This window comes from Acipenser ruthenus, chromosome 5, assembly GCF_902713425.1.
Source record: "Acipenser ruthenus chromosome 5, fAciRut3.2 maternal haplotype, whole genome shotgun sequence".
NCBI lineage: Eukaryota > Metazoa > Chordata > Actinopteri > Acipenseriformes > Acipenseridae > Acipenser > Acipenser ruthenus.
The window spans coordinates 83,955,534-83,977,561 of NC_081193.1; the positions used below are offsets into that span (position 1 = coordinate 83,955,534).

General features: G+C 38.0%; 1 protein-coding gene across 6 annotated transcripts in view; it reads right to left on the reverse strand.

Moving 5' to 3' along the window:
* LOC117402821 (mitogen-activated protein kinase kinase kinase 4) overlaps positions 1–19,571 on the reverse strand; it is a 48,991-nt gene extending 29,420 nt beyond the window's left edge. For 2 of the 6 annotated variants that reach the window (XM_059024662.1, XM_059024660.1), the window contains exons 1-3: positions 19,354–19,571; positions 13,909–14,001; positions 4,060–4,241 (exon numbers count right to left, since the gene is read on the reverse strand). In XM_059024662.1, coding sequence (XP_058880645.1) covers positions 4,060–4,241; positions 13,909–14,001; positions 19,354–19,376 — 298 coding nt within the window. In that variant the 5' untranslated portion in view covers positions 19,377–19,571. Of the gene's footprint in view, positions 1–4,047; positions 4,242–13,908; positions 14,002–18,956; positions 19,157–19,203; positions 19,264–19,353 lie in introns of those variants that run through there. The other 4 variants (XM_034004323.3, XM_059024663.1, XM_034004324.3 and 1 more) reach the window with 4 other exon arrangements.
* Between the last annotated feature and the right edge of the window lie 2,457 nt (positions 19,572–22,028).

Below are 22,028 nucleotides of genomic sequence, written 5' to 3' on the forward strand. Positions count from 1 at the left end.
AATGTTTCTACACCTGACATATTCCTCAAAATGATCTCAGTGCCCTGCTGCACACTTTGCTCTTGTTCTGCATTTAAGCTACTGTTGTGGATACACTTATGCCAAACAAGGTAGAAATTGTTTACTGCAATCAACGGACTAGAAATCTTAAGGATACAGAGATCCTTTTTTTTTTCTTTTTTTTTTTAAAATGACCATTTAAAGCTGCAAACCTTTGTTGAAGAAATAAAACAACTGAGCTAACCAGGGATTTTGCCGAGCAATTCGTTTTCAATGTTTTTAAATGCATGTTTAATGTTAACATCCAATTTTGTGACGAACTTGTTATTCAGCAGTGTAGGATATAAACAGGGTTAGAAACTAACAACATTGTGGTACTAGTCCAAATATCTAGTACCTTTTGAAACCTGCTAGTCCTGAATTGATGTAAACTTACTAGTCCTTACGTAAAGCGCCTAAGTTGGAATCAACAACAGTTGGGGTCCCTAAAATAGGCTTGGATTTTATTTTCCAAAGGTACCTTTGTAAACACTCCTACAGATCGATCAATCATCTGTTTGCACCTCGTTACTGAGCCATTACTGTACTGTGTTCTGAGAAACTGACACTGGCAGCACCAGATGGGATGACAGAGGAAATAAATTCTCTCAGCCCTGTACCTTGCAGCCCAAAAATCTCCACCTGAAGCTGACACCGATGACACAAATAAAATGTTTATTTTATTGTTCATTACATGTTAATATTTACAAAATTGCTGGCTGGTTTGTGGAGTTGGGGGTTACAGCCTGTGAGTGATTAAATAACTATGAATTACTACCTACAATAATTAATGTACTCACATAGACACGCGGCCTTCACTAAAGTCCCAATTTAAAGTTTCACGGTAGTTTGTATCAATGTATCATTTGTATATCCGGTTTGTCAGAGCGGTTTTGCTATTAAAATGGTACTATAGTACTGTATTGGTAGAAGAAAAGGGTGTTTTAAAAACGTAATTTCAGCTTCCAGTCACTTTAAATATGCTGATGATAATGTAAACACCACCAAGCTACAAACTTTAAACCTGTTACTGTTGTTTATAGGCAAGAACTCAACTTTATTATGAATATATTATGGTAATTGTTTATTTATTAGTTTTAAAATGTTTAGTAAAACATGGTCTATTTTTTAAACTCGTTAGTACAACCGGTCCTCTTTGCTAATCACATCTTCAGTCTTTTTTTTCTTCTGTGGTGGGGGGGGGGGGGTCACAACTTGGTATAAAGCTCCACATTTTTGTAAAATGACTTTACACTTACTTCAAAGATGTGTTTCAGTAAAATCAAATGCCCAATAAACTCTGCATCCCGCACACAGGGAGAACACAAACGTAAACGTCATATTAAGTGGGGTTGGCACAGCAGGGTAGATGAAGAGAGGGTTCAGATCTGTTCTAAGTGACTGTTTTGTAAGCATTATGATTATTCACCACTGCTACCCCCAGTTAGAAAATGGACTGCATTTTTTTTAAACGCAAGCCTGTGAACATGAGAGTATATGTGTAGATTTGTTTTAAGTACTCGCCCAGAGGACTACTGAGACACAGACATCAACTAGTCCTCATCAGATTTAATTCACCTCGGGCGAGCGTGAGTTTCTAAACCCGATATACCATATTCCTTCAAATTTAAGACACACTTTTTAACCCTTTGCGGTCCATTGTCGGACTGGGTCCGACATTGCAATTATTCCTCACAGGTCCTTTGTCGGACTGGGTCCGACATCATTATAGCAACGCAATAAACAGGTGTTTAGTCGTTTTTTCTCCGGAAAAAGCCGAGAAATCCATTCAATTGCCGAGTGGGAGCGACAGGAGCCGAGACAAGTCAAAAAAAAAAAAGGCGTATCTCATGAATAGTCATACATGGTATCAGGTATCAGATAACGGGGCGTTCATAGTAAACAAGCTGGCTGAGTGCGTCAGCGCACAGAGACTATCATGGACATTTGCAGAGCTTTTTTCAGATGTTATAGTAATAAAATAATGACTTGGATCGCATTATTGAGGAGTTTGGTGATAAAACGAGTGATCCGGAGATGATCGATCGGTATGTACGACTATTATTATTATTATTATTTATTTCTTACATAGGTGAACGCTATAGCAAACGAAAGGGTGGGGCGGGGCTGGAGATGCCTAGTGAGTGCTTTGTTGATATGCAGGGCCATTTAAACCCGTTTGACTGTGAAAAAATATACTTTTAAACAGCGCGTATAAAATTAACTGCGCGTGTGAAAATTAATTAGACCTGGCGTGCCTGACGCGCAGTTAATAAATGGACTGCAAAGGGTTAAACCAGTTCTTCTTCTCAAATAGCCTGTGTCTTAAATTTGAGTAGTCTGTGATGCATGTATTAAAATCGCCAAGAAAAAGACGTGACTACCCAAGTACACAAACAGTAACATGACTGACTGCCAAGAAAAAAACAACCAAAATGTTTTCCAAGAAGCATCATTAGCTTCCTGAGGAATTCGAAAAGAAGCTTTTACAATTTGAGAGTTTCGTTATTAGGCTCTGTTCTCACAAACAGTACCAGCTTGGACAGATTGGAAATGCTGACCAGACCAAGCAATACCACAGTTCACAAATTGGGAGAAAAACTAGTGTGAGTAATCACAGCTGGAAAAGAGAAGCAGCACATAACTGTAATGCTCTGTGTGACAGCAGACGGCTGCAAACTGCCTCCATATGTGTAATTGAGGTTGTGTCTGTAAATGCATATTTGAGGTTTTATTTTTTCCTCTAATTGAGGGTGGGAAATTTGGGCTGCGTCTTAAATTCGAGGGTGTCTTAAATTCAAAGGAATACGGTATATATATATATATATATATATATATATATATATATATATATATCTATCTATCTACCTACCTATCTATCTTTCTATATTATATATCTATCTATTATATATATATATATATTTATATATATATATATTTATATATATATATATATATATATATATATATATATATATATATATATATATATATATATATATATATTTTTTTTTTTTTTAATGGAGACAGAGAAATTGTGGTATTACAGTGCTGGAGCCAAAATGTCTGTCTACATGACATAATTTCTCTACTTATTCCTTTTTCTAGGTAAGCCGATTGCACACTTGCAATCTAAATTGACATTTATTTTAGCAAAAGAAAAAGAAAGATCAAAGACCTACAGAAGCATGCCACCTCTTCTTAAGTGTGTCCTAAGAGTATGTTAGATGAGCAGCCTGACACACCTTTAATTACTTAATGCTCTGCTGATGCTTATCAAAATATGTATTTTAATAAATGCAAATAAATTGTGGATGAATAATTAAACAACAGCAGTACTTGTATTTTAATTTCTACTTTTTAGACTAAATCATTACAAACATTACATACTGTAGGTGTCGACAGTATTTAAGCACAGCACAGTAGTTTTTGCTAATATTAACATTAACAGTAAGTTCATTGAATGGCTGAATACACTGTGATGTCACACTGGTCAGTAACACATCTACTCCATTCAAAGTGTATAACTCCAAGCCTGCCATTTTCCAATGAATGTCTGTGTGAGAATCGTCAGTGTACCATGCAATTTCTGAGGAGATTAATGTGCCAGCTTTAAATGCCATTTTGCAAAGCTTGCTTTATTATTATTATTATTATTTTATTTATTTATTTTTTTCTTAACTAGCTCCTCATTGTCCTCATTCCTTCAAGTCTTGCCTTTCAACTTGGTTGAAAATACACACATTCAAAGTTGCAACTGAAGTTATTTAAAACTAAATACGGCACCTAAAAAGGATGGAAAACACAGAACTGCAAGCCTAGCCTCGTCTTACGACTAGAAGTGTGCAGCTGATCAATACCAGTACCCTAGCAAGAGAAATCCCAATTTATGTCTGTGCAAGTTACTGATGTTTTCATCTTGTTGTATTAATATCGAAAGCGCTCTGTGTTGCTTGACCTTGAAAGGCTTGTACTGCTTTGTATAAACTAGTGCACCAGACTTCATACATCATTTCCAACCTCTGTTCGGTGCTTGGCTGACCACTTTCCCCACACTATTCCACTGGTGTTTTCCGGACATGCGTTTCATCTGGCAGGGTGTGCATGGTGAGGAGGAGTTGAATGCTTCCGCACTGGGGTCGTCTGAAACCTCTTCCACTTCCGAACTCCCTGGATCTGCGTCTTCTGATAGGCTGTCCTGCCTGGGAAAAAAATAAATAAATAATTTATTCTCTCTCTCTCTCACTCACTCACTCACTCACTCACTCACTCTCACTCTCACTCTCACTCACTCACACTTCAAAGCTAGGGAAATTCCACCAGACTAGATGAAAAAGAGTTCTTCAGAACAATAATTAAATACTTCATTAAATAAATAAATAAATAAATAACTAAATAAATAAATAAATAATAAATAATGTACAAAAATCATCAGATGTAAGAGTAATCCCCCCAGTCAGCTCTCTGCTGATTTGTAAACACCCAACCTTCCTGTGGTTAGTCAGCAGTGTAGGGGGGAGGGGGGTGATATGAGGAAAGGGAAATTGTGGTATTACAGTAAATGTGCTAGGGTCTACTTATGACATATAAAAACACAAGTTATAATAAGTATAATAAATGACAACAGAGAATGACAGGTAAGGTCTTTTGCCTACAGTAGCAGGGTTAGGCGCTGGCCGGGTTTCTGAAATACCCAGGTTACCACTTGATGACAAAAACAAAAGAAGGGACTCGGGAAGGAGGGGTGAGGTGGTGGTGTGGCTGTACCCAAGAGTATATCGCTCAGAACAAAGGCTGGCACAGAGCAGCTCTCGCAGGGAGCTCACATAGTGTAGTGCTGCATGCGCAGCTCTTAATTTAGGATTAGGTTTTGAGTTAGGGTAAGGTTTTAAGTCTGGGGTTGGTCTTTGCACGGTTTAGCTAGTTGACTGAGTAAATGATTTGTAATTTATATTTTGTTTTTTAATCTTTCCGTCACTTTATTAAGGGAGTTAGTTGTTACAGGGGGCATACAGCGCTTTTAAATGCACATAACCTTGCACTGAGAGGGCCTAATTATGTATTAATCCATTCATAATTTTTATTAGAATTATTAACGTTGGATGGGCTATATAAACATGCCCTGGTAAGAGCTTAACACAGTAACAACAATTGCGCACGCTGCACTACCCTGTGAGAGCTACTCTGTGCCAGTCTATGTTAGTCTGTGGTCTGCAGCGATACCCCTCTCGCCGTAGCAGCAACTTTTCTCATTCACTGTAGTTTATGAATGAGCATTTGCACTGCCTCCAAGAGCGTCATGAAACAACTGTTTCAACCAATTAGTATTGCCGTGTCAGTGCTGGCATTTAGTGTTTCAACCAATTAGCACTAAGCATTGCTATGCGAGGGCGGGCATTCATTGTTTCAGCCTATCACGGATAGTATCAGCACTAAGCAGCGTCATGCGAGAGACAGCGGTTACTTTACGTGTCCTGACCTAGCAGCTGACTTCGCATTGATAACTGTGCTTAATAATGTCACACGACAAAACATTAAAAATAAATCTCTAACTTCCAGAACCATTTAAAACAGTTGAGAATAAAAGGACATTTGACTGTTAACGTGTCAATATATTTCTCAATAAACAAACCATAACCTTCCTGCGTTTCTTTTTACTAATAGTAAGGACCAATCCACTTTCCGTATTCCGTATTTAATTAAACCAAAGAAATCGTACTCTAACAAGTGAGGCACAAACATTTCCAGTACTAGTAGGCTGTTAGTACTGTATTTGGAATTTGCGATATTTATATATTTTTTTTATTATTATTTTTTTTTTTTTTTTACTGACGGCTTCAAGTAGAAGTGACATTTGATGTTTTCGGTAAGAACTCAAGAAATGACGTTCATCGTTAATGAAGGCAGATTAACAAGGTAAGCTTAGGTCTGTTTTAATGGATATATAACTGTTTTTTTATTATTATTTGTTTATTTAGCAGACACCTTTATCCAAGGCGACTTAGAGAATAGGGTGTGTGAACTATGCATCAGCTGCAGAGTTACTTACAACTATGTCTCACCCGAAAGACAAGGAGGTTAAGTGACTTGCTCAGGGTCACACAATGAGTCAGGGGCTGAGGTGGGATTCGAACCGGGGACCTCCTGGTTACAAGCCCTTTTCTTTAACCACTGGACCACACAGCCTCATGCCCTTTTCATTTGTAGCCTCCTGTAGTAAATAGTTTTCCCATTGACCATTGTTGAGCATTACATTTTTATTTGAAAGTACTGTAATTGACCGCAAGGGAATGGGGGAGTTCCAAAACACGTGTTTTTTTTATTGATTAACACTGTAACAGACCACACAACTACTGTATATTACTGTACTACTAGAGATAAAATAATATAAATAAAAACAAAATCAAGGCAAATCAATTTACAGCAACATTGACTTCAATTTCTCTTTCACTCTAAAGAATTACTCATAGAAAAAAAGCAACCTGCTGACAAACTAGCTCGCTCTAAAAGGGTTATTGCTCTGTATCACCAGATTTTTCACTTTGTGCCGCTGTGTCTTATTCCTTATGAAACTCACATGGTCTCTCCATATTTTGATGGCGAAATACACAAAAAAAATGATGATTTTGTATATATTTAAATATTGCCCGAAGGTGCCTTCCCCCTCCCTTTCATTTTCAGCACCCCCAGTTCGAAATTCGTTCCTGCGTCTCTGGACAGAAGTGAGACCTATTACTTTATAAAAACATGTTTTTTAGAGTCCTGATTGAATTTCAGGCAGCTGGCCATTTAAACACCTACAAGAAACTCAATGCCCCGACCCTACAGTACTATCACTTCACTTCACAGCAACAGCACCTGCAACTGCAACTGCACTTCCTTATGGAAGGGAACACCACGTGTACTGTGAAATATTGAGTAACAGGTTCTCACATGCCACTATCATGCCAAAAAGGGTGTGCAGTGCAGTCATTCTTCCTGCCTTCATTTACATAACTGAAGACTCATTAGTCATGAGGTTAGACTGAAAATGAACCTTGCTGGGTGGGTGTTGGTTCTCATACGAATGTGAATCCACAAGAGATCCAGGGAGGAAAAAAATTCAATAGTAAAACAACAAGCTCAAAGATTTGTGGGATGCTTAGAGTACCTCCCCCAAAGACCATTTCAATGCCCACCAATCTTCATCAAAAAATGTTATTTCAACTTAAAACAAACTGACAGTAGAAGTAAGATTATTTGAGCCCAACAGGTAAATGAAATACACTGCACTGGACACATTTCCAGTCATGTTGGCAACACTAAAACATTAGCACATTTCCTTACTTGCAGTACCATTAAGAAAGTAATTGACAGGGCCAGAGCGAACTTACAAACAGCTTAAAAAGGCAGTTTGTTCTCCTCTCTCTTTCCCACTGAGGAGTTAACCAATAAAAACATTCCATGGAAAGAAAATATACGTATGTGTCAGTGGGTACAAGTTGACAACGCTTTGCTTATCTTGTGCCACTCCTACAGCAATTAAACTATCAAATCATCTTTTGTTTTTCTCAATTGCTCCATGCATATTTGACAGAAGTAAAATAACGAAGAGGAATTGTTAATACTCAGTAATTCACTTTACTTCGCTAGCCAAGAGCAGTGCATCAATGAGAAGAGATGCAGCTACAGTACATCAAGTACTGAATATTTACAGCTTTCCAACAGCAGCTTTTTTGTGGAGTTTATAGACAGATGGCCTTTTTAGCACATGTATCTTTCACCACAGTGAGATAGGAAATGATCATTTTGACATTAGCATCTCTGCTATCAGACTGATAATATCCACAGACTATTACAATCCCTGCCTCCTATTCTCTCCTTTAATGCATGGTGCACCCACACATATTCCCAAATAAAAACAGGTCTACTAGAAGCCATTGGTAAAAGCAAACAGTACAGTACTAGCTGTTCCCTATCAGCAGAACTGAAAACTGAATGAAAGAATGAATCTTGGTTATAAATGGTTATCCTGACCTGTGAGGGGGCTGTGTAAAGGGAACAGAGTGCCCCAGACTGGATGATCTGACAGTTCATTCCAGGGAAAGGTGGAAGTCGGCCATCAAGAAAGGAGGCGGAGCTACGGTACACCAACTCATCGCCCCAGATTGGAAGTGATGTGGCAACCGCAGATTGGAGGAGAAATGGTTGCACTCGCTAACCAAGGGGGCGTGACTGACGGTACAAAAAGGGATGTGGCTAAGCGATCTGTTCCTTTGTTATGGTTGCGAGTGAACCCATGAAGGAGAATAACAAATTAACCATGAGTGTTTTGTGTTTGTTTGTTTTGTTGTGTCTAATTGTACTTGTTTGTTCTTATTAGACGGCTAACACGTACCGGGAGCTGTCGCTTAAGGCCAGCACCAACCTGGACATCACTTCACCACTGTGCACTGATAAATTGCATTTCACAACTTGCACGTTAACACTTTAAGATCAGTGTCTGCTCAAAATCATTTTATAAGCTGCGTTGCTTTTAGTATTGGAACAAAGCAGATGATGACGAATCACAATTACAGATCAATACTGTTGAATAGTAGCTGTTCCAATATCTTCCATGATACCTGAATCAATGACCAAAAGCACTATGCAGTTATTTTAACGGTGTACTAAGCACCAACAACAGAGAAGTCCCTGTAAAGAAGGGTTTCAACTTTGGGAAAGCAGGTCGAACTGGCATTTTTCTTCGTGATGCATTTGGCATCCCAGTTCAGTTCTGTATCGTTCATACAACAAAAACGGTGCTTTATTAACTGCAATTGAAACTACAAATGCTCTATGTACTCAACAGCCTTTTCTAATACGGCAAGCAGGAGACCAACCATTTAAAAACAGGTAGAACCAAGAGTGCATGAAATTCAAATCATAGAAATCAAGGAGTTAAGATGCGACTAAACGGTCTCCCATAAAGCTGTATACACAGTAGAGCCCTATTCCTTCCATTTGATTTTAATAGGTTCTTTCAGACACTCTCAAACCCACCTTAGAGCTAAGTTTCAGTGAAAGGCAGTGTAAAATTACTTTCAAATCTTTCTTCTCAAGGGCTTTTTAATAGGATTAGAGTCCTGGGGACTGTCCCCTTTAACAAAATCACTGGATACTGTAGCAGGCTTCAGAACACCTCTCCATTACATCTGTTGCTGTACTGCATGCCTTGCACTCTGCAGACCACTGGTGAGTCTAATTAGTCAGTGGTATTGCAATACTTTTCCCAGAAAGCTGACAGTTGGTCTTGAGTGAGTTTAACCAATAGGCGAGTTGAAGAATGTCCTTTTTTTTTTTTTAGACAGGCAACCAATCAGGAGTGAGCAGAGGCGGGCCATAAATCTCCTAGGGTATTCTCTGCCTCACTTGAAGGCCCTGCTTTAGCAACCAATGGGAAAGTCAAAGTTCTGACAGCTGACCAATCATTAGTGAGCAACCCCAAAACATGACTATTCCTTGGCTAGCACTGCAGTTAGGAGGATAGCTGGATTTTGCACGATATAGCTTATACATACATTGAAAAATACAAATACCTTTACAACATCTAATTATTTTTAATTTTATTTTACACTAAATTAAAAAAATGTGAGAAAACAGAGACATCATTTGGTTATGAATCCTTTTTCAAGGAGGACTCTCAGAAAAATTGGAGATTATTAAAAAAGGGAGATATATACCACAGATCCCCGAGCTGACACAGGAAGGGAAAGGATATACTCGGCACTTTCAGAATTTAAATTATGAAAGGTATCTGTGGCTTACAGGTAGCTGCCACTTAAAAAAAGGAGGGGGGTCGGCAGGGGGTGGGGGTTGCAATGACTCTGCTACCCCAGTCCATTCTGTCACGGCACGCCACTGGTCAAGACGTGAACACAGCTGTCATGTGGTTCCAAAATTTTTTTTTCACCCAGCAACGCGCAACTGATGTAGTCTGCTAGAAGCACAATCAATCCTTATTGTTAATGGCACAGTAGCATCTGCAAGACAGACGGATCGGGTGTTTTCAGCCAGGCTGAAAGGCCTGGGCAGAACCCTGGTACAGCATTGGATCTTAAACTATTGAAAAATGCAAACGAAAAATGCAAACAAAAAATGATTATATAAAATAATTAGTTTTTAAAACAGGACGTAATATTCTTAATTCCACCAAGAGCTACTTTCTAGAAAAGAGCTGCATTGCTCTGTAGCCATTACTGTACATAAAGGGCTAATCACACTTCAACGTTTATTCGCTGCGTTTTTTACGTCCTACATTCCGTTGCTATTTTTCAGACTTGCGCGTTCAAAATCACAGGCAAGATGGGGGAACGCCTGATTACAGCAGTGCAGAATATCCTGTTCTTTATGATAAGCAGCACAAGAAATATCTTGATAAAGAATACAAACAGAAATTATGGGAAAATGTGAGGAAATCGGAACGTAAGCACTATTGGCATGTTAAAATAAACACTGTTACGACTACAATTTTTCATTAAATGTCTGGGTGTAGCTTCTAGAAAGTGCATGCCATGAGACACCCATCCTATAGCTGTATGCTGTGGTTGTGAAGGTCCACAGTCTCCTAGTCGTTCTGTCATGCTTCCTTTTTATTGGCACCCTGGGCCCATTCGCACCACACACATATCATATATATGACATGATAACCTCTTGAATTTCATACCTATGCAAATAAATACAACAGAATTTGTAGGATATGCTATACAGGACAGCAATAACCATGCAGCAGCTTGCATCCGATCCACATTGCTTTCTATATCCAAATTCAGCAGGACAGGGTGGTGATTGCCATGTTTTTTGTTTTTTTTGCATCAATTACCCTAGAAAACGCAGCAAATAAAAGCTATAGTGTGAATAGCCCTTAAGTCTGCTTGTGATGTGGCTGTTTCAGGAACCCCCTGAATGCTTTCTGCACCCCACTTTAGTTTAAAAACCACTGGTGTACACACACTGCGGCGTTACTGATGCCGGATGATATCCACATGCACAGTACAATATATGGGGGAAAAAATCCTGACAGTAGTAGTGCAGTATTTTGCAACATTCTTTCTAGTCGTAAGGTGCCACTGCCACCTGCAGAGAGTGTTAGAAGATCTTTTGCAGATCAATCCATTGCAGATCACATGTTGATCTACAATGTGATCTGCAATGGATTGATCTGCAAAAGATCTTCTAACACTCTCTACAGGTGGCAGTGGCACCTTACGACTGACAAAAGAATATTTTACCTGAAAACCGACTGTAAAACACCTGAGCAGCTTTTAGGTATTCATCTCCAATACGGTTCATTACTTTTCAGAAACACTGGTTCCATGCCAGGTGCAGGTGGTGTGCCAAAAAAGTCACATAGCACAATATTGCAGCCATACGTCGAAGCAATGGATACTGTTACTGTAGATTTGATTCAACTGGCATCTCAAAATGAAGTAACAGTATTAGGTATACTGTAGTTTATACATCAGTGTCAAGTTGTAATTCAGATGGTTACCTGAAGTTTACAGTACCAGGATCCAAATCTCATGAATCAGAGTGCAATTCATTTTAATCCTGAAAATAATTCTGAACTTCACCGCAAGTGTTTAGTGTAACAGTAAGATAAAAGTAACAGACTGTTCTGGTCAGATGGAAGTTACTAGCGGTCATTACCACTGTTAGAGGACAATACACACGTGAATATCCTGCTCGCACAGACCCAGCTTTTCCTCTATCAACACTTCCTTTAGTGCTCAGACCGTTCCCCATTTCAATGCTGGTTTTATGCACTACGAAGGCAGCAACAAAGTAACTTTCGAAATATGTACTTAATTGGCTTGGCAAACTAGCAAATATTCTCAACAGTGGGAAACAAAGTTAACACATCAGCTTGGAATGAATAAAAAAAAAGGATTATGTCACCTAGAAACACATAAAACTTATTACAGATTAAATAACCTGAAAGTCTGACAACAACCTTATGAATTAATTGCAGAAAAAATAGACAATGAAGGGGCTAAAAGTGTACTCATTTACATGCATACATACAGTGTTAATCGTGTGCATATACAATGGGTTTAGACTGCATTTCAGATAGACTTGTTTTGTTTCCAGCAGAACTAAAAAACCTATTACGCGATGCACTGCTTTTTTTTTTTTTTTTTTTTTTTTTGTACAGTCAGGACAGCCTAGCGTGCTTACAAAGGCTGAAGATAAGAAAAAACTAAATGAGTAGATTGGCTCCCAAGTATTTTATTTAAATACAGTACAGCACAATTTGTTTTTTCTCTTTAGATATGAGCCTGTCGTAACCAGTCACAAGCCGGAAAGTTCTGAAGACACAGATATACTACAGCAGTGTAAAGCTGCAACCAAAAACAGAACTTGCAACTTGGTAAAAAAAAAAAAAAAAATACATAAGCTTTACAGTTTATGGTGTTGTCCCGGTTAGGTTTACTACAGCTATACAATTTACTTAGGATGGTATGTTAATAGCAGCATTGCTGAACACCAGTTTTAGAGAAGGGGGTTGGGGTTTCTTGGTGCGAGTCAAAGCATTTCTGCAAATGTCAGAGAAAGGTAATCTTGGATTCAGAGACTAGGCATGTGTCCTTTCACTGTTCAGCGAGGGGGGTCATCCATTGTCAGTAGGTGGCAAGCGTGGCTATTATTTTGCTACTTGTGAGTAATCTTTTTACTCAGGATTGGCACTTTCTGAAGTGTAGGTCACAGCTGGTTTGTGAGTTAGAACTCACACGAGGGAAAAATGAAAGGCTGTAAGAATCAAATTGCGTTTCTGGAGACATAAGGGATCCAATTTCACACTACAATAGCAAGCTAGCCTGGTGCTGATACTCTTCCCTTTTGTGTGTGTGTGTGTGGGGGGGGGAGGTTGACCATCTTGAAATAAAATAACAGGACCACCTGTTGGCAGTGTGCTATATTCCATCTTAATTGAGAACACATTTCACTCGTGAAATTAATATCAGCAACAACAAAAAAAAAAGCTGTATTTATGTGCATTAGCCACCTCCACCATGACGATTGCTGGCGGCCTACAGCATGTGCATAAACTTGCAAATCACCTCTGATGGCGCTGCATAGAGGGCTAACAGCACAACAGTGTTTATGCAGGTTTATAAACAACAGCCTTTTTCAGGGGTGTCATTTAGCATTTTTTCAGGACGTTGTTTTGTCAAGCCTGGCAATTAATCATGAAAACCCTGAACTGAACAAAAGCCACAGGAAGACATAATAATATAAAGGCTCCTAAGAAAATAAGAATCACAGACAGCCTTGGAAACAACCAATCAAGATACAGGAATGCCACACTCTCTGTGCTCTGACAGGTGATTGGCTCCTTTATATTAACTGCACACCCATAACCACATTGTTATGAATTGTGCAACAGTTAAGGGCAATTTAAGCTGTGCTGTGGACATCAAAAGAGTCCATCTGCTTAGAAGTACTAAGATATATTCTCCTATTCAGATCGTTGTCATTAATTTGCCAATAAAGTTGATAGATGCACGGGCTAATTTGCTTACTTTGATGTCAGGAATGTGCAAAAATCTAAATATTGTGGTTAAAATTACTTCTCATAAAAAATTCGTACCACAAACTTGAAAACAAATAATAAAAATGCATAAAAAAGGCGTTTAGTATAAAGCATTAAATGACTCAAATCTTTTAGAAACTAACACACATTCACACTGCATGAAACACACTGGATCAATAAAACATCAAAACACACTGAAAGCAGCTAGGAATGTTTTGTAGTAACAAGCATTTCTGTGGGTGTCGACTTGGTTCTCAAAATTTTTTTTTTAAAAAATAAATAAATAAATAAAAATAAAAAGTTAACCCTTTCAGTACCTCAATGCTTCAACTCTAAGATTCCCGTCAGATAACAGTCCTGATTTGACCATGGTCTCGGTGGAGATCAAGCCCAGTGTGCCTGAATCAACCCTGAAAAAATGAAACACACTGTGTAGGAAGAACCAGCGGTCAGCCAAATTGAACCGGGCAAGCCTGAATCTCGTGTGTAGGTTAAATTAGAACTGCAGTCCCAACTTTAACAGGTACATTCTTTTATCCAGCCTTAGTGCAAACCACACACATCAACAGAGAGACATCCTGATTTGCATGTAAAATAAGCCAGCACTTCACTTACAGTAACTGAAAATTCCATACGATTACTAGCCTGCTCTGTGCAAAAAGATAATAAAAAATACATTTACTGTTTGCGCATCCCTGCGAGTACCAGGATCTGACAGCTTCAGTTTCTTTTTTCCAGAATTATTTATCTATCATTTTTCATAACTTATTAAACACTTCGAAGCCTCTGTACTTACTAAAGGGCTAATTCACATGCAATGCTTTGTACAGAGAAATAATATGGTCAGAAGCATTTACAAGACCTTTAAACATTTGAAAAATCAAATAATGTCTTTGAGAAACTGATCTGGGGTTATCAAGTTTAGCCTAAGCAATACAAGTTCACCAACGATAAATAGCCAACACAAAATATTAAAGTTTGTCAATGACAAATACTTCTTGTTATTGGTTCTTTCAGGTCACAGCAACTTGTTATTGTAAAGATTCAGGAGGCCTGGCGTTTTGAAACTGCAGAGTCATGTCTCCTGGTATGGTACAGCATGGGGTCCAGAAACACTTACATTTTAAATCCTGCAGTTTGATTTACAATGCCAAGCTGGAAAGGATCTGCTTTCATTTCTATGTTTATTCCTCTGCAAGCCTGGCCAAGTATCAAGTCCATTCTAAAACCACACGATATGCTGAGACACTTTTCAGTCAGAGTTGCTGCTTCCTTCCTCAGGCTCCGATTGTTCTGACCAGCCCCGCAAGATGACTTACCAAAGCGTACCCGACTTCCGAACTCTGCCCACAAAGAGAATACACCACTCAACTTAGCCCCAATGTCAGACATACTGGAGGGGCCCTGGTCTACAATACAATAAGATACAAACAGGGCACATAATAAAATGCTCCCCTTACAATATGCTCAATACTTTGGAAGTCCGCTTACTACAATTACCCCTGCAGTTTATATGAAACTGGAGGAAAAGAACTGTCCTTAAATAAGGCCTACCTACATACTGTCAACCGCATTACAAAAAAATAGTGATTTTCATAGGGTCATAGGGATAAACCTAAAGCAGACAAATGTCTGACTATATTTATTGGCTCTTTGATTTGAATGGGAAGCTGACAGAGGTGCTCGACTTTATGACTATTTTCTTTAGTGGGTGTCTAATTTCTGAATGTTTCATTATTTGGGGACATATGCATTAATACAATGGGGATAATTAAGCAATAACATAGAGCTCTTAGATCCCCTTCAAAATGTACGGAGAGAGCCAATAAGCTTGACCCACTACACTGTTGTTAAAAATAGTTTACAACTAGATATACAGTAGTAGAAGCAAAACAAGTCTTTGTTGACTGCTTTGAAGAGGCACCAGAAAACACTTAATTGATTCACCAGATATCTAAAATCATGTAAACTAGCAATGGGTTCCTAGGCTGCAGAAACCAGGAGGAGCAAGCGTATGGTTAAGGCTACACTGCTAGGGATTGGAGAATAAGGTTACACCAGGACTCCCTTTCACCCCTTCTTAAAGGTGTTAAAATGTAACACAGTGCACCGGAAAGAAACACAGTGAAACAGCTTGCATTGCTATCCACTTGAACAGCCCTGCCAAAATTTCCCTGACTGGCACATCTCCACCCAACTGCTGCACAACAATGGTGATTTGTTAATGAGCTGCTTGCAGATGCTACCGCCTTGCAAAATGCATGAGTATATTAAACAAAAATTAAACACAAAAAAAGTCATAAACAAACCCTCTGGCAAACGGAACTGTCTTTCAATCGATGTAAAATCAAGGGGAGATGAGTTACAACAAACAGCTTACAAGAAATGTTTAAAATGGTGTCTTTGATGCATCTATAACTGCAGTAAATAGAATGTTTAAAAGTTAAATAATTCTGAGCATTTACTCAACCTTGAGTGTACGTGCTTTAAGGACCCATATTCAAAATTCAGCAAACACTTGGTGAAAATCCAGATTAAGACATTTAGGCATTGTCAGTGTTGAGATTAACTCTCATTTGCTAATGCTGCAAATAATACTGGATTTTTTTTTTTTTTAAATGCTTGAATTCTTGTCCAACCACCTTTACTATTTGAAACTTTTAAAAAGGAGTCAAGCAGATAACTTGGAAAACACAACAGAAGGAAATGAAACCCAGACAGAGCTACTTGTGATGATTACTGATTAGAACTTGGGCTTCTGATTTTCGGTTTTAACCGATAAAACACCCGACACAAAAAAAATGAATTTGGCGGATAGCCAATAAACACCGGAACAACTGTGGAAATGGTTAATCAATTCACATTGACTTTACCCTTTTCCCATTAAAAAATAAAACCTACTACAAAAATAATAATAAATACATTTCCCAGTGCTGCTGGGCAAATGTCCCGCCTTCCTGACTTACATCCATCATTGATTCGTTCTGAATACTTTAAACCCGCCCCAACTACTGAGTGACAGCACATTCCTACATTTCTATTGGAGACTCCGCTTGCGAGATTTGAAACGAGATTACAATCAGGCTGGAGGCTTGTTAGCGGGATTTAAAGATGTATTACAGTTAAAATACGGAGGATTTAAAACAGAATTGTGGCGAAATGCACAAAAATGTGTACACACAAAAACCCCAGAAGAATGTGCCCGTGACCAGAGGGATTTCATTGTAAGACAGCAAAGGAAAGAAGGTACAACTTAAGTGTGCAAGTACGGTCAAGTTACTACTATACATATTATGACAGAAAAAAAAGCTCAAGCATTTTGGAAAGTAGCTGAAAACAGTAATTTCATACAGTATATCAAAAACGAAAAACAAAAGTCCCGAAAAAAAAAAAATTTAATAAAACTCGAAAATAGCTACAAATAAGCACTGAAAAATACAATAATTATAACTGATAAAAATGTTTTAATAAAAATCAGACATATAGATAGATAGATAGATAAATAGATAGATAGATAGATAGACAAACACACACACTGAAAATACTTATTTGGTCAAGTCAAAGTTGTCTTTCTGGTTGTTTAGTGTTGACAGGTTAAAATGAAAATACATGTCTCCTATAACGTGATTCTTTCAAAGCTCCACATTTGATATATGCATTGAAACTGTAAGTGCACTACAGGTAAATGCATGGCACTATTTCACAAGCTAGAACCCCTTGAATGTGCATTACAGGTAAATGCATGGCACTATTTCACAAGCTAGAACCCCTTGAATGTGCATTACAGGTAAATGCATGGCACTATTTCACAAACTAGATCCCCTTGAATGTGCATTACAGGTAAATGCATGGCACTATTTCACAAGCTAGAACCCCTTGAATGTGCATTACAGGTAAATGCATGGCACTATTTCACAAACTAGAACCCCTTGAATGTGCATTACAGGTAAATGCATGGCACTATTTCACAAGCTAGAACCCCCTGAATGAACAAATGAACTGCATGTGACAGGCATGTGAATTTAATAGAATCAGAGGCCACAAAATGTTACAATTCAACTTGATTTATCTCGGTAAGGAACTGAGCAAACTCAACCCAGACACCCTTAATGACACATAAAACAGGAGACAAAGGGCTATGTTTTAATCCCAACAACCACAGCAAATCCTTCTGAAATAATGGCATTTTACCAGCATTGTAGTGTGGGTTTTACTCGAATATCACGCTAAACCAGACCTTTATGTTGTGCAAACCTGCATTTGGAGCTTTATATTTAGCAAATGTTAAATCTCAAATGTGTGTAATTAAGAATTCATTATTCTAAAATTATTGCAGATTGCTTATCTTAACTACAGTTACTGGCCAACATACTGTAGCATGAGCATTCCAAAACAACAGATTGCATGTCAAAAAAAAAAAAAAAAAAAAAAAAGCACAATGACGTACATGTTATGACCAGAGCTTCCAGGAATCTAACCTCGACATGTTTTTATTTTTATAAACAGTTAAGAAAAAAAAAAAGTTTCTCAAATGTGTTTGCTGATATAATTATTTAAGAATGACGTCCAAATGCATCCACAAAAACGCCGTGCATCCACAAAGCTAAATCCCAATTTTGCCATATTCAAAAACGTTACAAATATCACAGCATTGCTTTTCAAACCAAATATTATGCAAGGATTGTGTCTTTTGCTTTTTTAATCACCTGGCAAAACTCCCAAATTGCGCACATTTGCACACTTCTGTATTTCCTAATCTGGCACCAGATAACAAAAAGCCTGCTTGTGCTACGATCCGTCGAGTGAATTGTAAATCTGTTGTTGCTGAACATTACAGGACATGTCAGTCAGAGTCGAATCTTAACATGGACTGTTGCACTTGTTTACCGAATTTTTGCAAACCTGCATGGGGAAAATATCTCCAAACGCCTGTGTGTAAATATGCATTTACAATTGAAAAATCTAAAAGATTATATAGAACGCACATTTGCAGTAGAACAGGTCATTCGCCTATTTTAAGGAATGGTCACAAGGCTGAAAAATAAACTAGGCGATTTCTGTAGTCGCTATACCCACATCACCTCTCCATGGAATTCATAACAATGTTTCTGCTGTACATATCTTGCTCGTTATGTAGAACCAATCACAACATAAGCGATTAAGCAAAAACACCCGAGATTACTTCAAAATGAACTAAATCACAATTTCACATCTGCAATATATTATATTCAATTTTTAAAATATATATATATATAAAGAATATCACGGGTTTAAAATATAAAAAACAAATTTTGTTTTTGCACACTTCTATTTTTATTTTATGCTTTTTAGAACTTTTGGATACATTTAAAGAAAAGTCACTTACGATGTGCAGACAATTGTCCAGTTGTGCAATGTTGTCCGCACACATCCTACAAGATGCAGTTTGTAATCGAACTGTACTTTGCAATTACCTCAGGCTTAAACCCAGAGCATTTTCACAAAGCTTCTTGTTTTTAACTGTCCACCAAGAAATCCAAGCACATTTTTGCAGAACATGAAAAAAAAAAAAAACTTTGCAACTCCCAGACCCTGTACAACAGGCACTAAGGATGCAGCTGCAAGCTACTCACTATTTGACAGGAAGGCAGCTGCACGCTGGTACGCAGGCGCTGTTACAGGTCTCTCTAATTGAAAGTGTAAGATCACTATTTGGCGCCTCACCGGTCTGGTTGTGTAGTTTAATGTTTTTTAACCGGTGCAATGCCTTCGGATTTGCTTACCTGTTGAGCGCGCTAGGCTCCATGTTGGGAGTGAATGTTGGTGTTTTTCTATCTGTGCATGGGCCCCACCATGGCTGGTCGAAGTTGGACGCTTGCACTTTTTTCAGAAGTTGCTAAATTCGTCTCTCGAGCTCCCCAAAGTCGCTATCCGCCTGCAGAGTCCAGGCAGCTCTCTGCATACGCAGCGTCCATCTTGGCAATCGCTGAAGGAGTGACAGAGATCATCGCTACGGCAACCCGCGCGACACATCACAGAACCGCAGTCACGACTGCATGAACTAGTGATACTGTAGGCGTAATTCCACTGCAGACCCCTGTTCAGATAACTGAACTAGCAGCTCCATAACTAGAATATACTAAATATACTAAATGAACTAGCTGCTCTGCTGGACAGTCATTCATTCAGATAGAGAAATATTATAATTGTCAAATGCATTATTATTATTATTATTATTATTATTATTATTATTATTATTATTATTATTATTATTATTATTATTATTATTCTGCTGTAAATATTTTCATGATTTATTGTCTTTGTAGCCTACATCATATATAGAGCAGCAGTGTGGAGTAGTGGTTCGGGCTCTGGCCTCTTGACCGGAGGGTCGTGGGTTCAATCCCTGGTAGGGGACGCTGCTACTGTACCCTTGAGCAAGGTACTTTACCTAGATTGCTCCAGTAAAAACCCAACTGTATAAATGGGTAATTGTATGTAAAAAAAAAAAAAAAAAGTGATATCTTGTAACAATTGTAAGTTGCCCTGGATAAAGGTGTCTGCTAAGAAATAAATAATAATCAGAGGTACCCTGGTCCGAGCACCCTAATGAGTGAGGGTTGAGTGCACTCTTTTAAAATGCAATGCCAGTTCCTTTTTTGTAGTGTGACTGCTACAATTGACAGCAAAAAAAAGTGCCTAAAATGAGGTGTATTATTCAGATGTATTATTTTATAAAGTTAGTTTGAATGCATTAAAACACAGTAATAAGCCTACTGATTCTTGCTTTAATGCAAATTCCGTACCAGGATGTAGGTTACAAAAAAAAAAAAACACTGAAGTGCACTTCTATAAACTGGTATCAAGCATACTCATTTATAAGCAGCATGTCTAGTTTTGTCAGACCAACTGCTGTCTCTGCCACTCATAAAAATCGTAGGATATTCGGCCTGTTAGGGGTGGTCAATATATGGGATAAAGCAAAGTCAGCTGGTGGAGCCTGTGTGTATTATTTCGGTGTCTCTTGGCAATATTGTTTGCAATAAAAAAGTAACTACTGCTTTACGTAGACGGGTGAACCTTCAGCAAAACAAAATATCAGCTTGATTTATTGACACTTTTTTTTTTTCTTTTTAGTAATCGCCAATTAATTTTTAGCGCGTTTTTCTCCCAGTTTGAAATGCCCAATTGCATTTAGGCTCAGCCCACCGCAACAACACCTGCGCTGACTGGAGCAGCGAAGACAAACACACGCTGTCCTCCGAAGCGTGTGCAGTCAGCCGACCTCAGGCGACGTCCAAGCTGTAAGGCGCATTCTGCACTCCACTCGGGAGCCCTCTTTTGACGCATTTTTGAGAATCAAGGTGTCAAGCGTTAGGTTGTTTGCAGTGGCGTACATACCACCGTAGCAGCCATAGCATAGCTATGGGGCCCAGGAGTAAGGTAAGAATATATATATATATATATATATATATATATATATATATATATATGTATATATATATATATGTATATATATATATATATGTATATATATATATATATATGTATATATATATATATGTAAATATATATGTATATATGTATATATATATATGTATATATATATATATATATATATATATATATATATATATATATATATATATGCAAAAGGGTTGTAGGGACATATGCAAATAAAGCATTATAAGAGCCAATCGAATCTGCCACTTTCACGCGATTTGATTGGCTCTTGTAATGATTTATTTGCATATCTCCCTACAACCCATTTGTTTTTTAATTTATTGCTTTCACTCACCTTAACTCGAATGCTACTTGTAATAATTAATTAATTAATTAATTAATTAATAGTGTGTGTATGTGTTTTGCTCAAAGAGCCAACTTACCAACATTTTGGTATGTTTAACATACCTTTGTCTAGGGAAAGTGTGTTTGAAAACAAACATTGGAGGTATTGATAGGCTTTTGATGCCATGGTAACCACACGTTTATTTCTCTTTAAATCTAATGTCTTTGTGATGTAATTCATTATATAGCTAATGATGAAATTATCTACTGTTCCTTTCTATTTAAACATTCAGGCATCACAGTATCTAGTCTATTTATCTATTTAATTTATTTTATACTGTTTATTATCTAATTTTAGTTTTTCTAAAACCACAAACTTTAGGTCGTCCATGGTGTGCCTGTTTCTTGTAAGTTAAATACAAGGCTGTAGCCAGCTATGAGGCACCCGAGGCACGTGTCTCGGTTAAAATCATACTAATAATTCTTTATTTAGGCCCTTTTACACGTTGCTTTGCCACAATTAAAAATGCATTTCATCCCTTTTTGCATTTGAAGTGAGTGGGATACTTGAAGGTTTATTTCAGACAGTGCGTGACTGACACTGGTAGTTGAGTTGAGGGTTGTGTCGAGTTCATAGGGCTGCTGTTTGCAAGGAGCCTTGCAGCTGGCC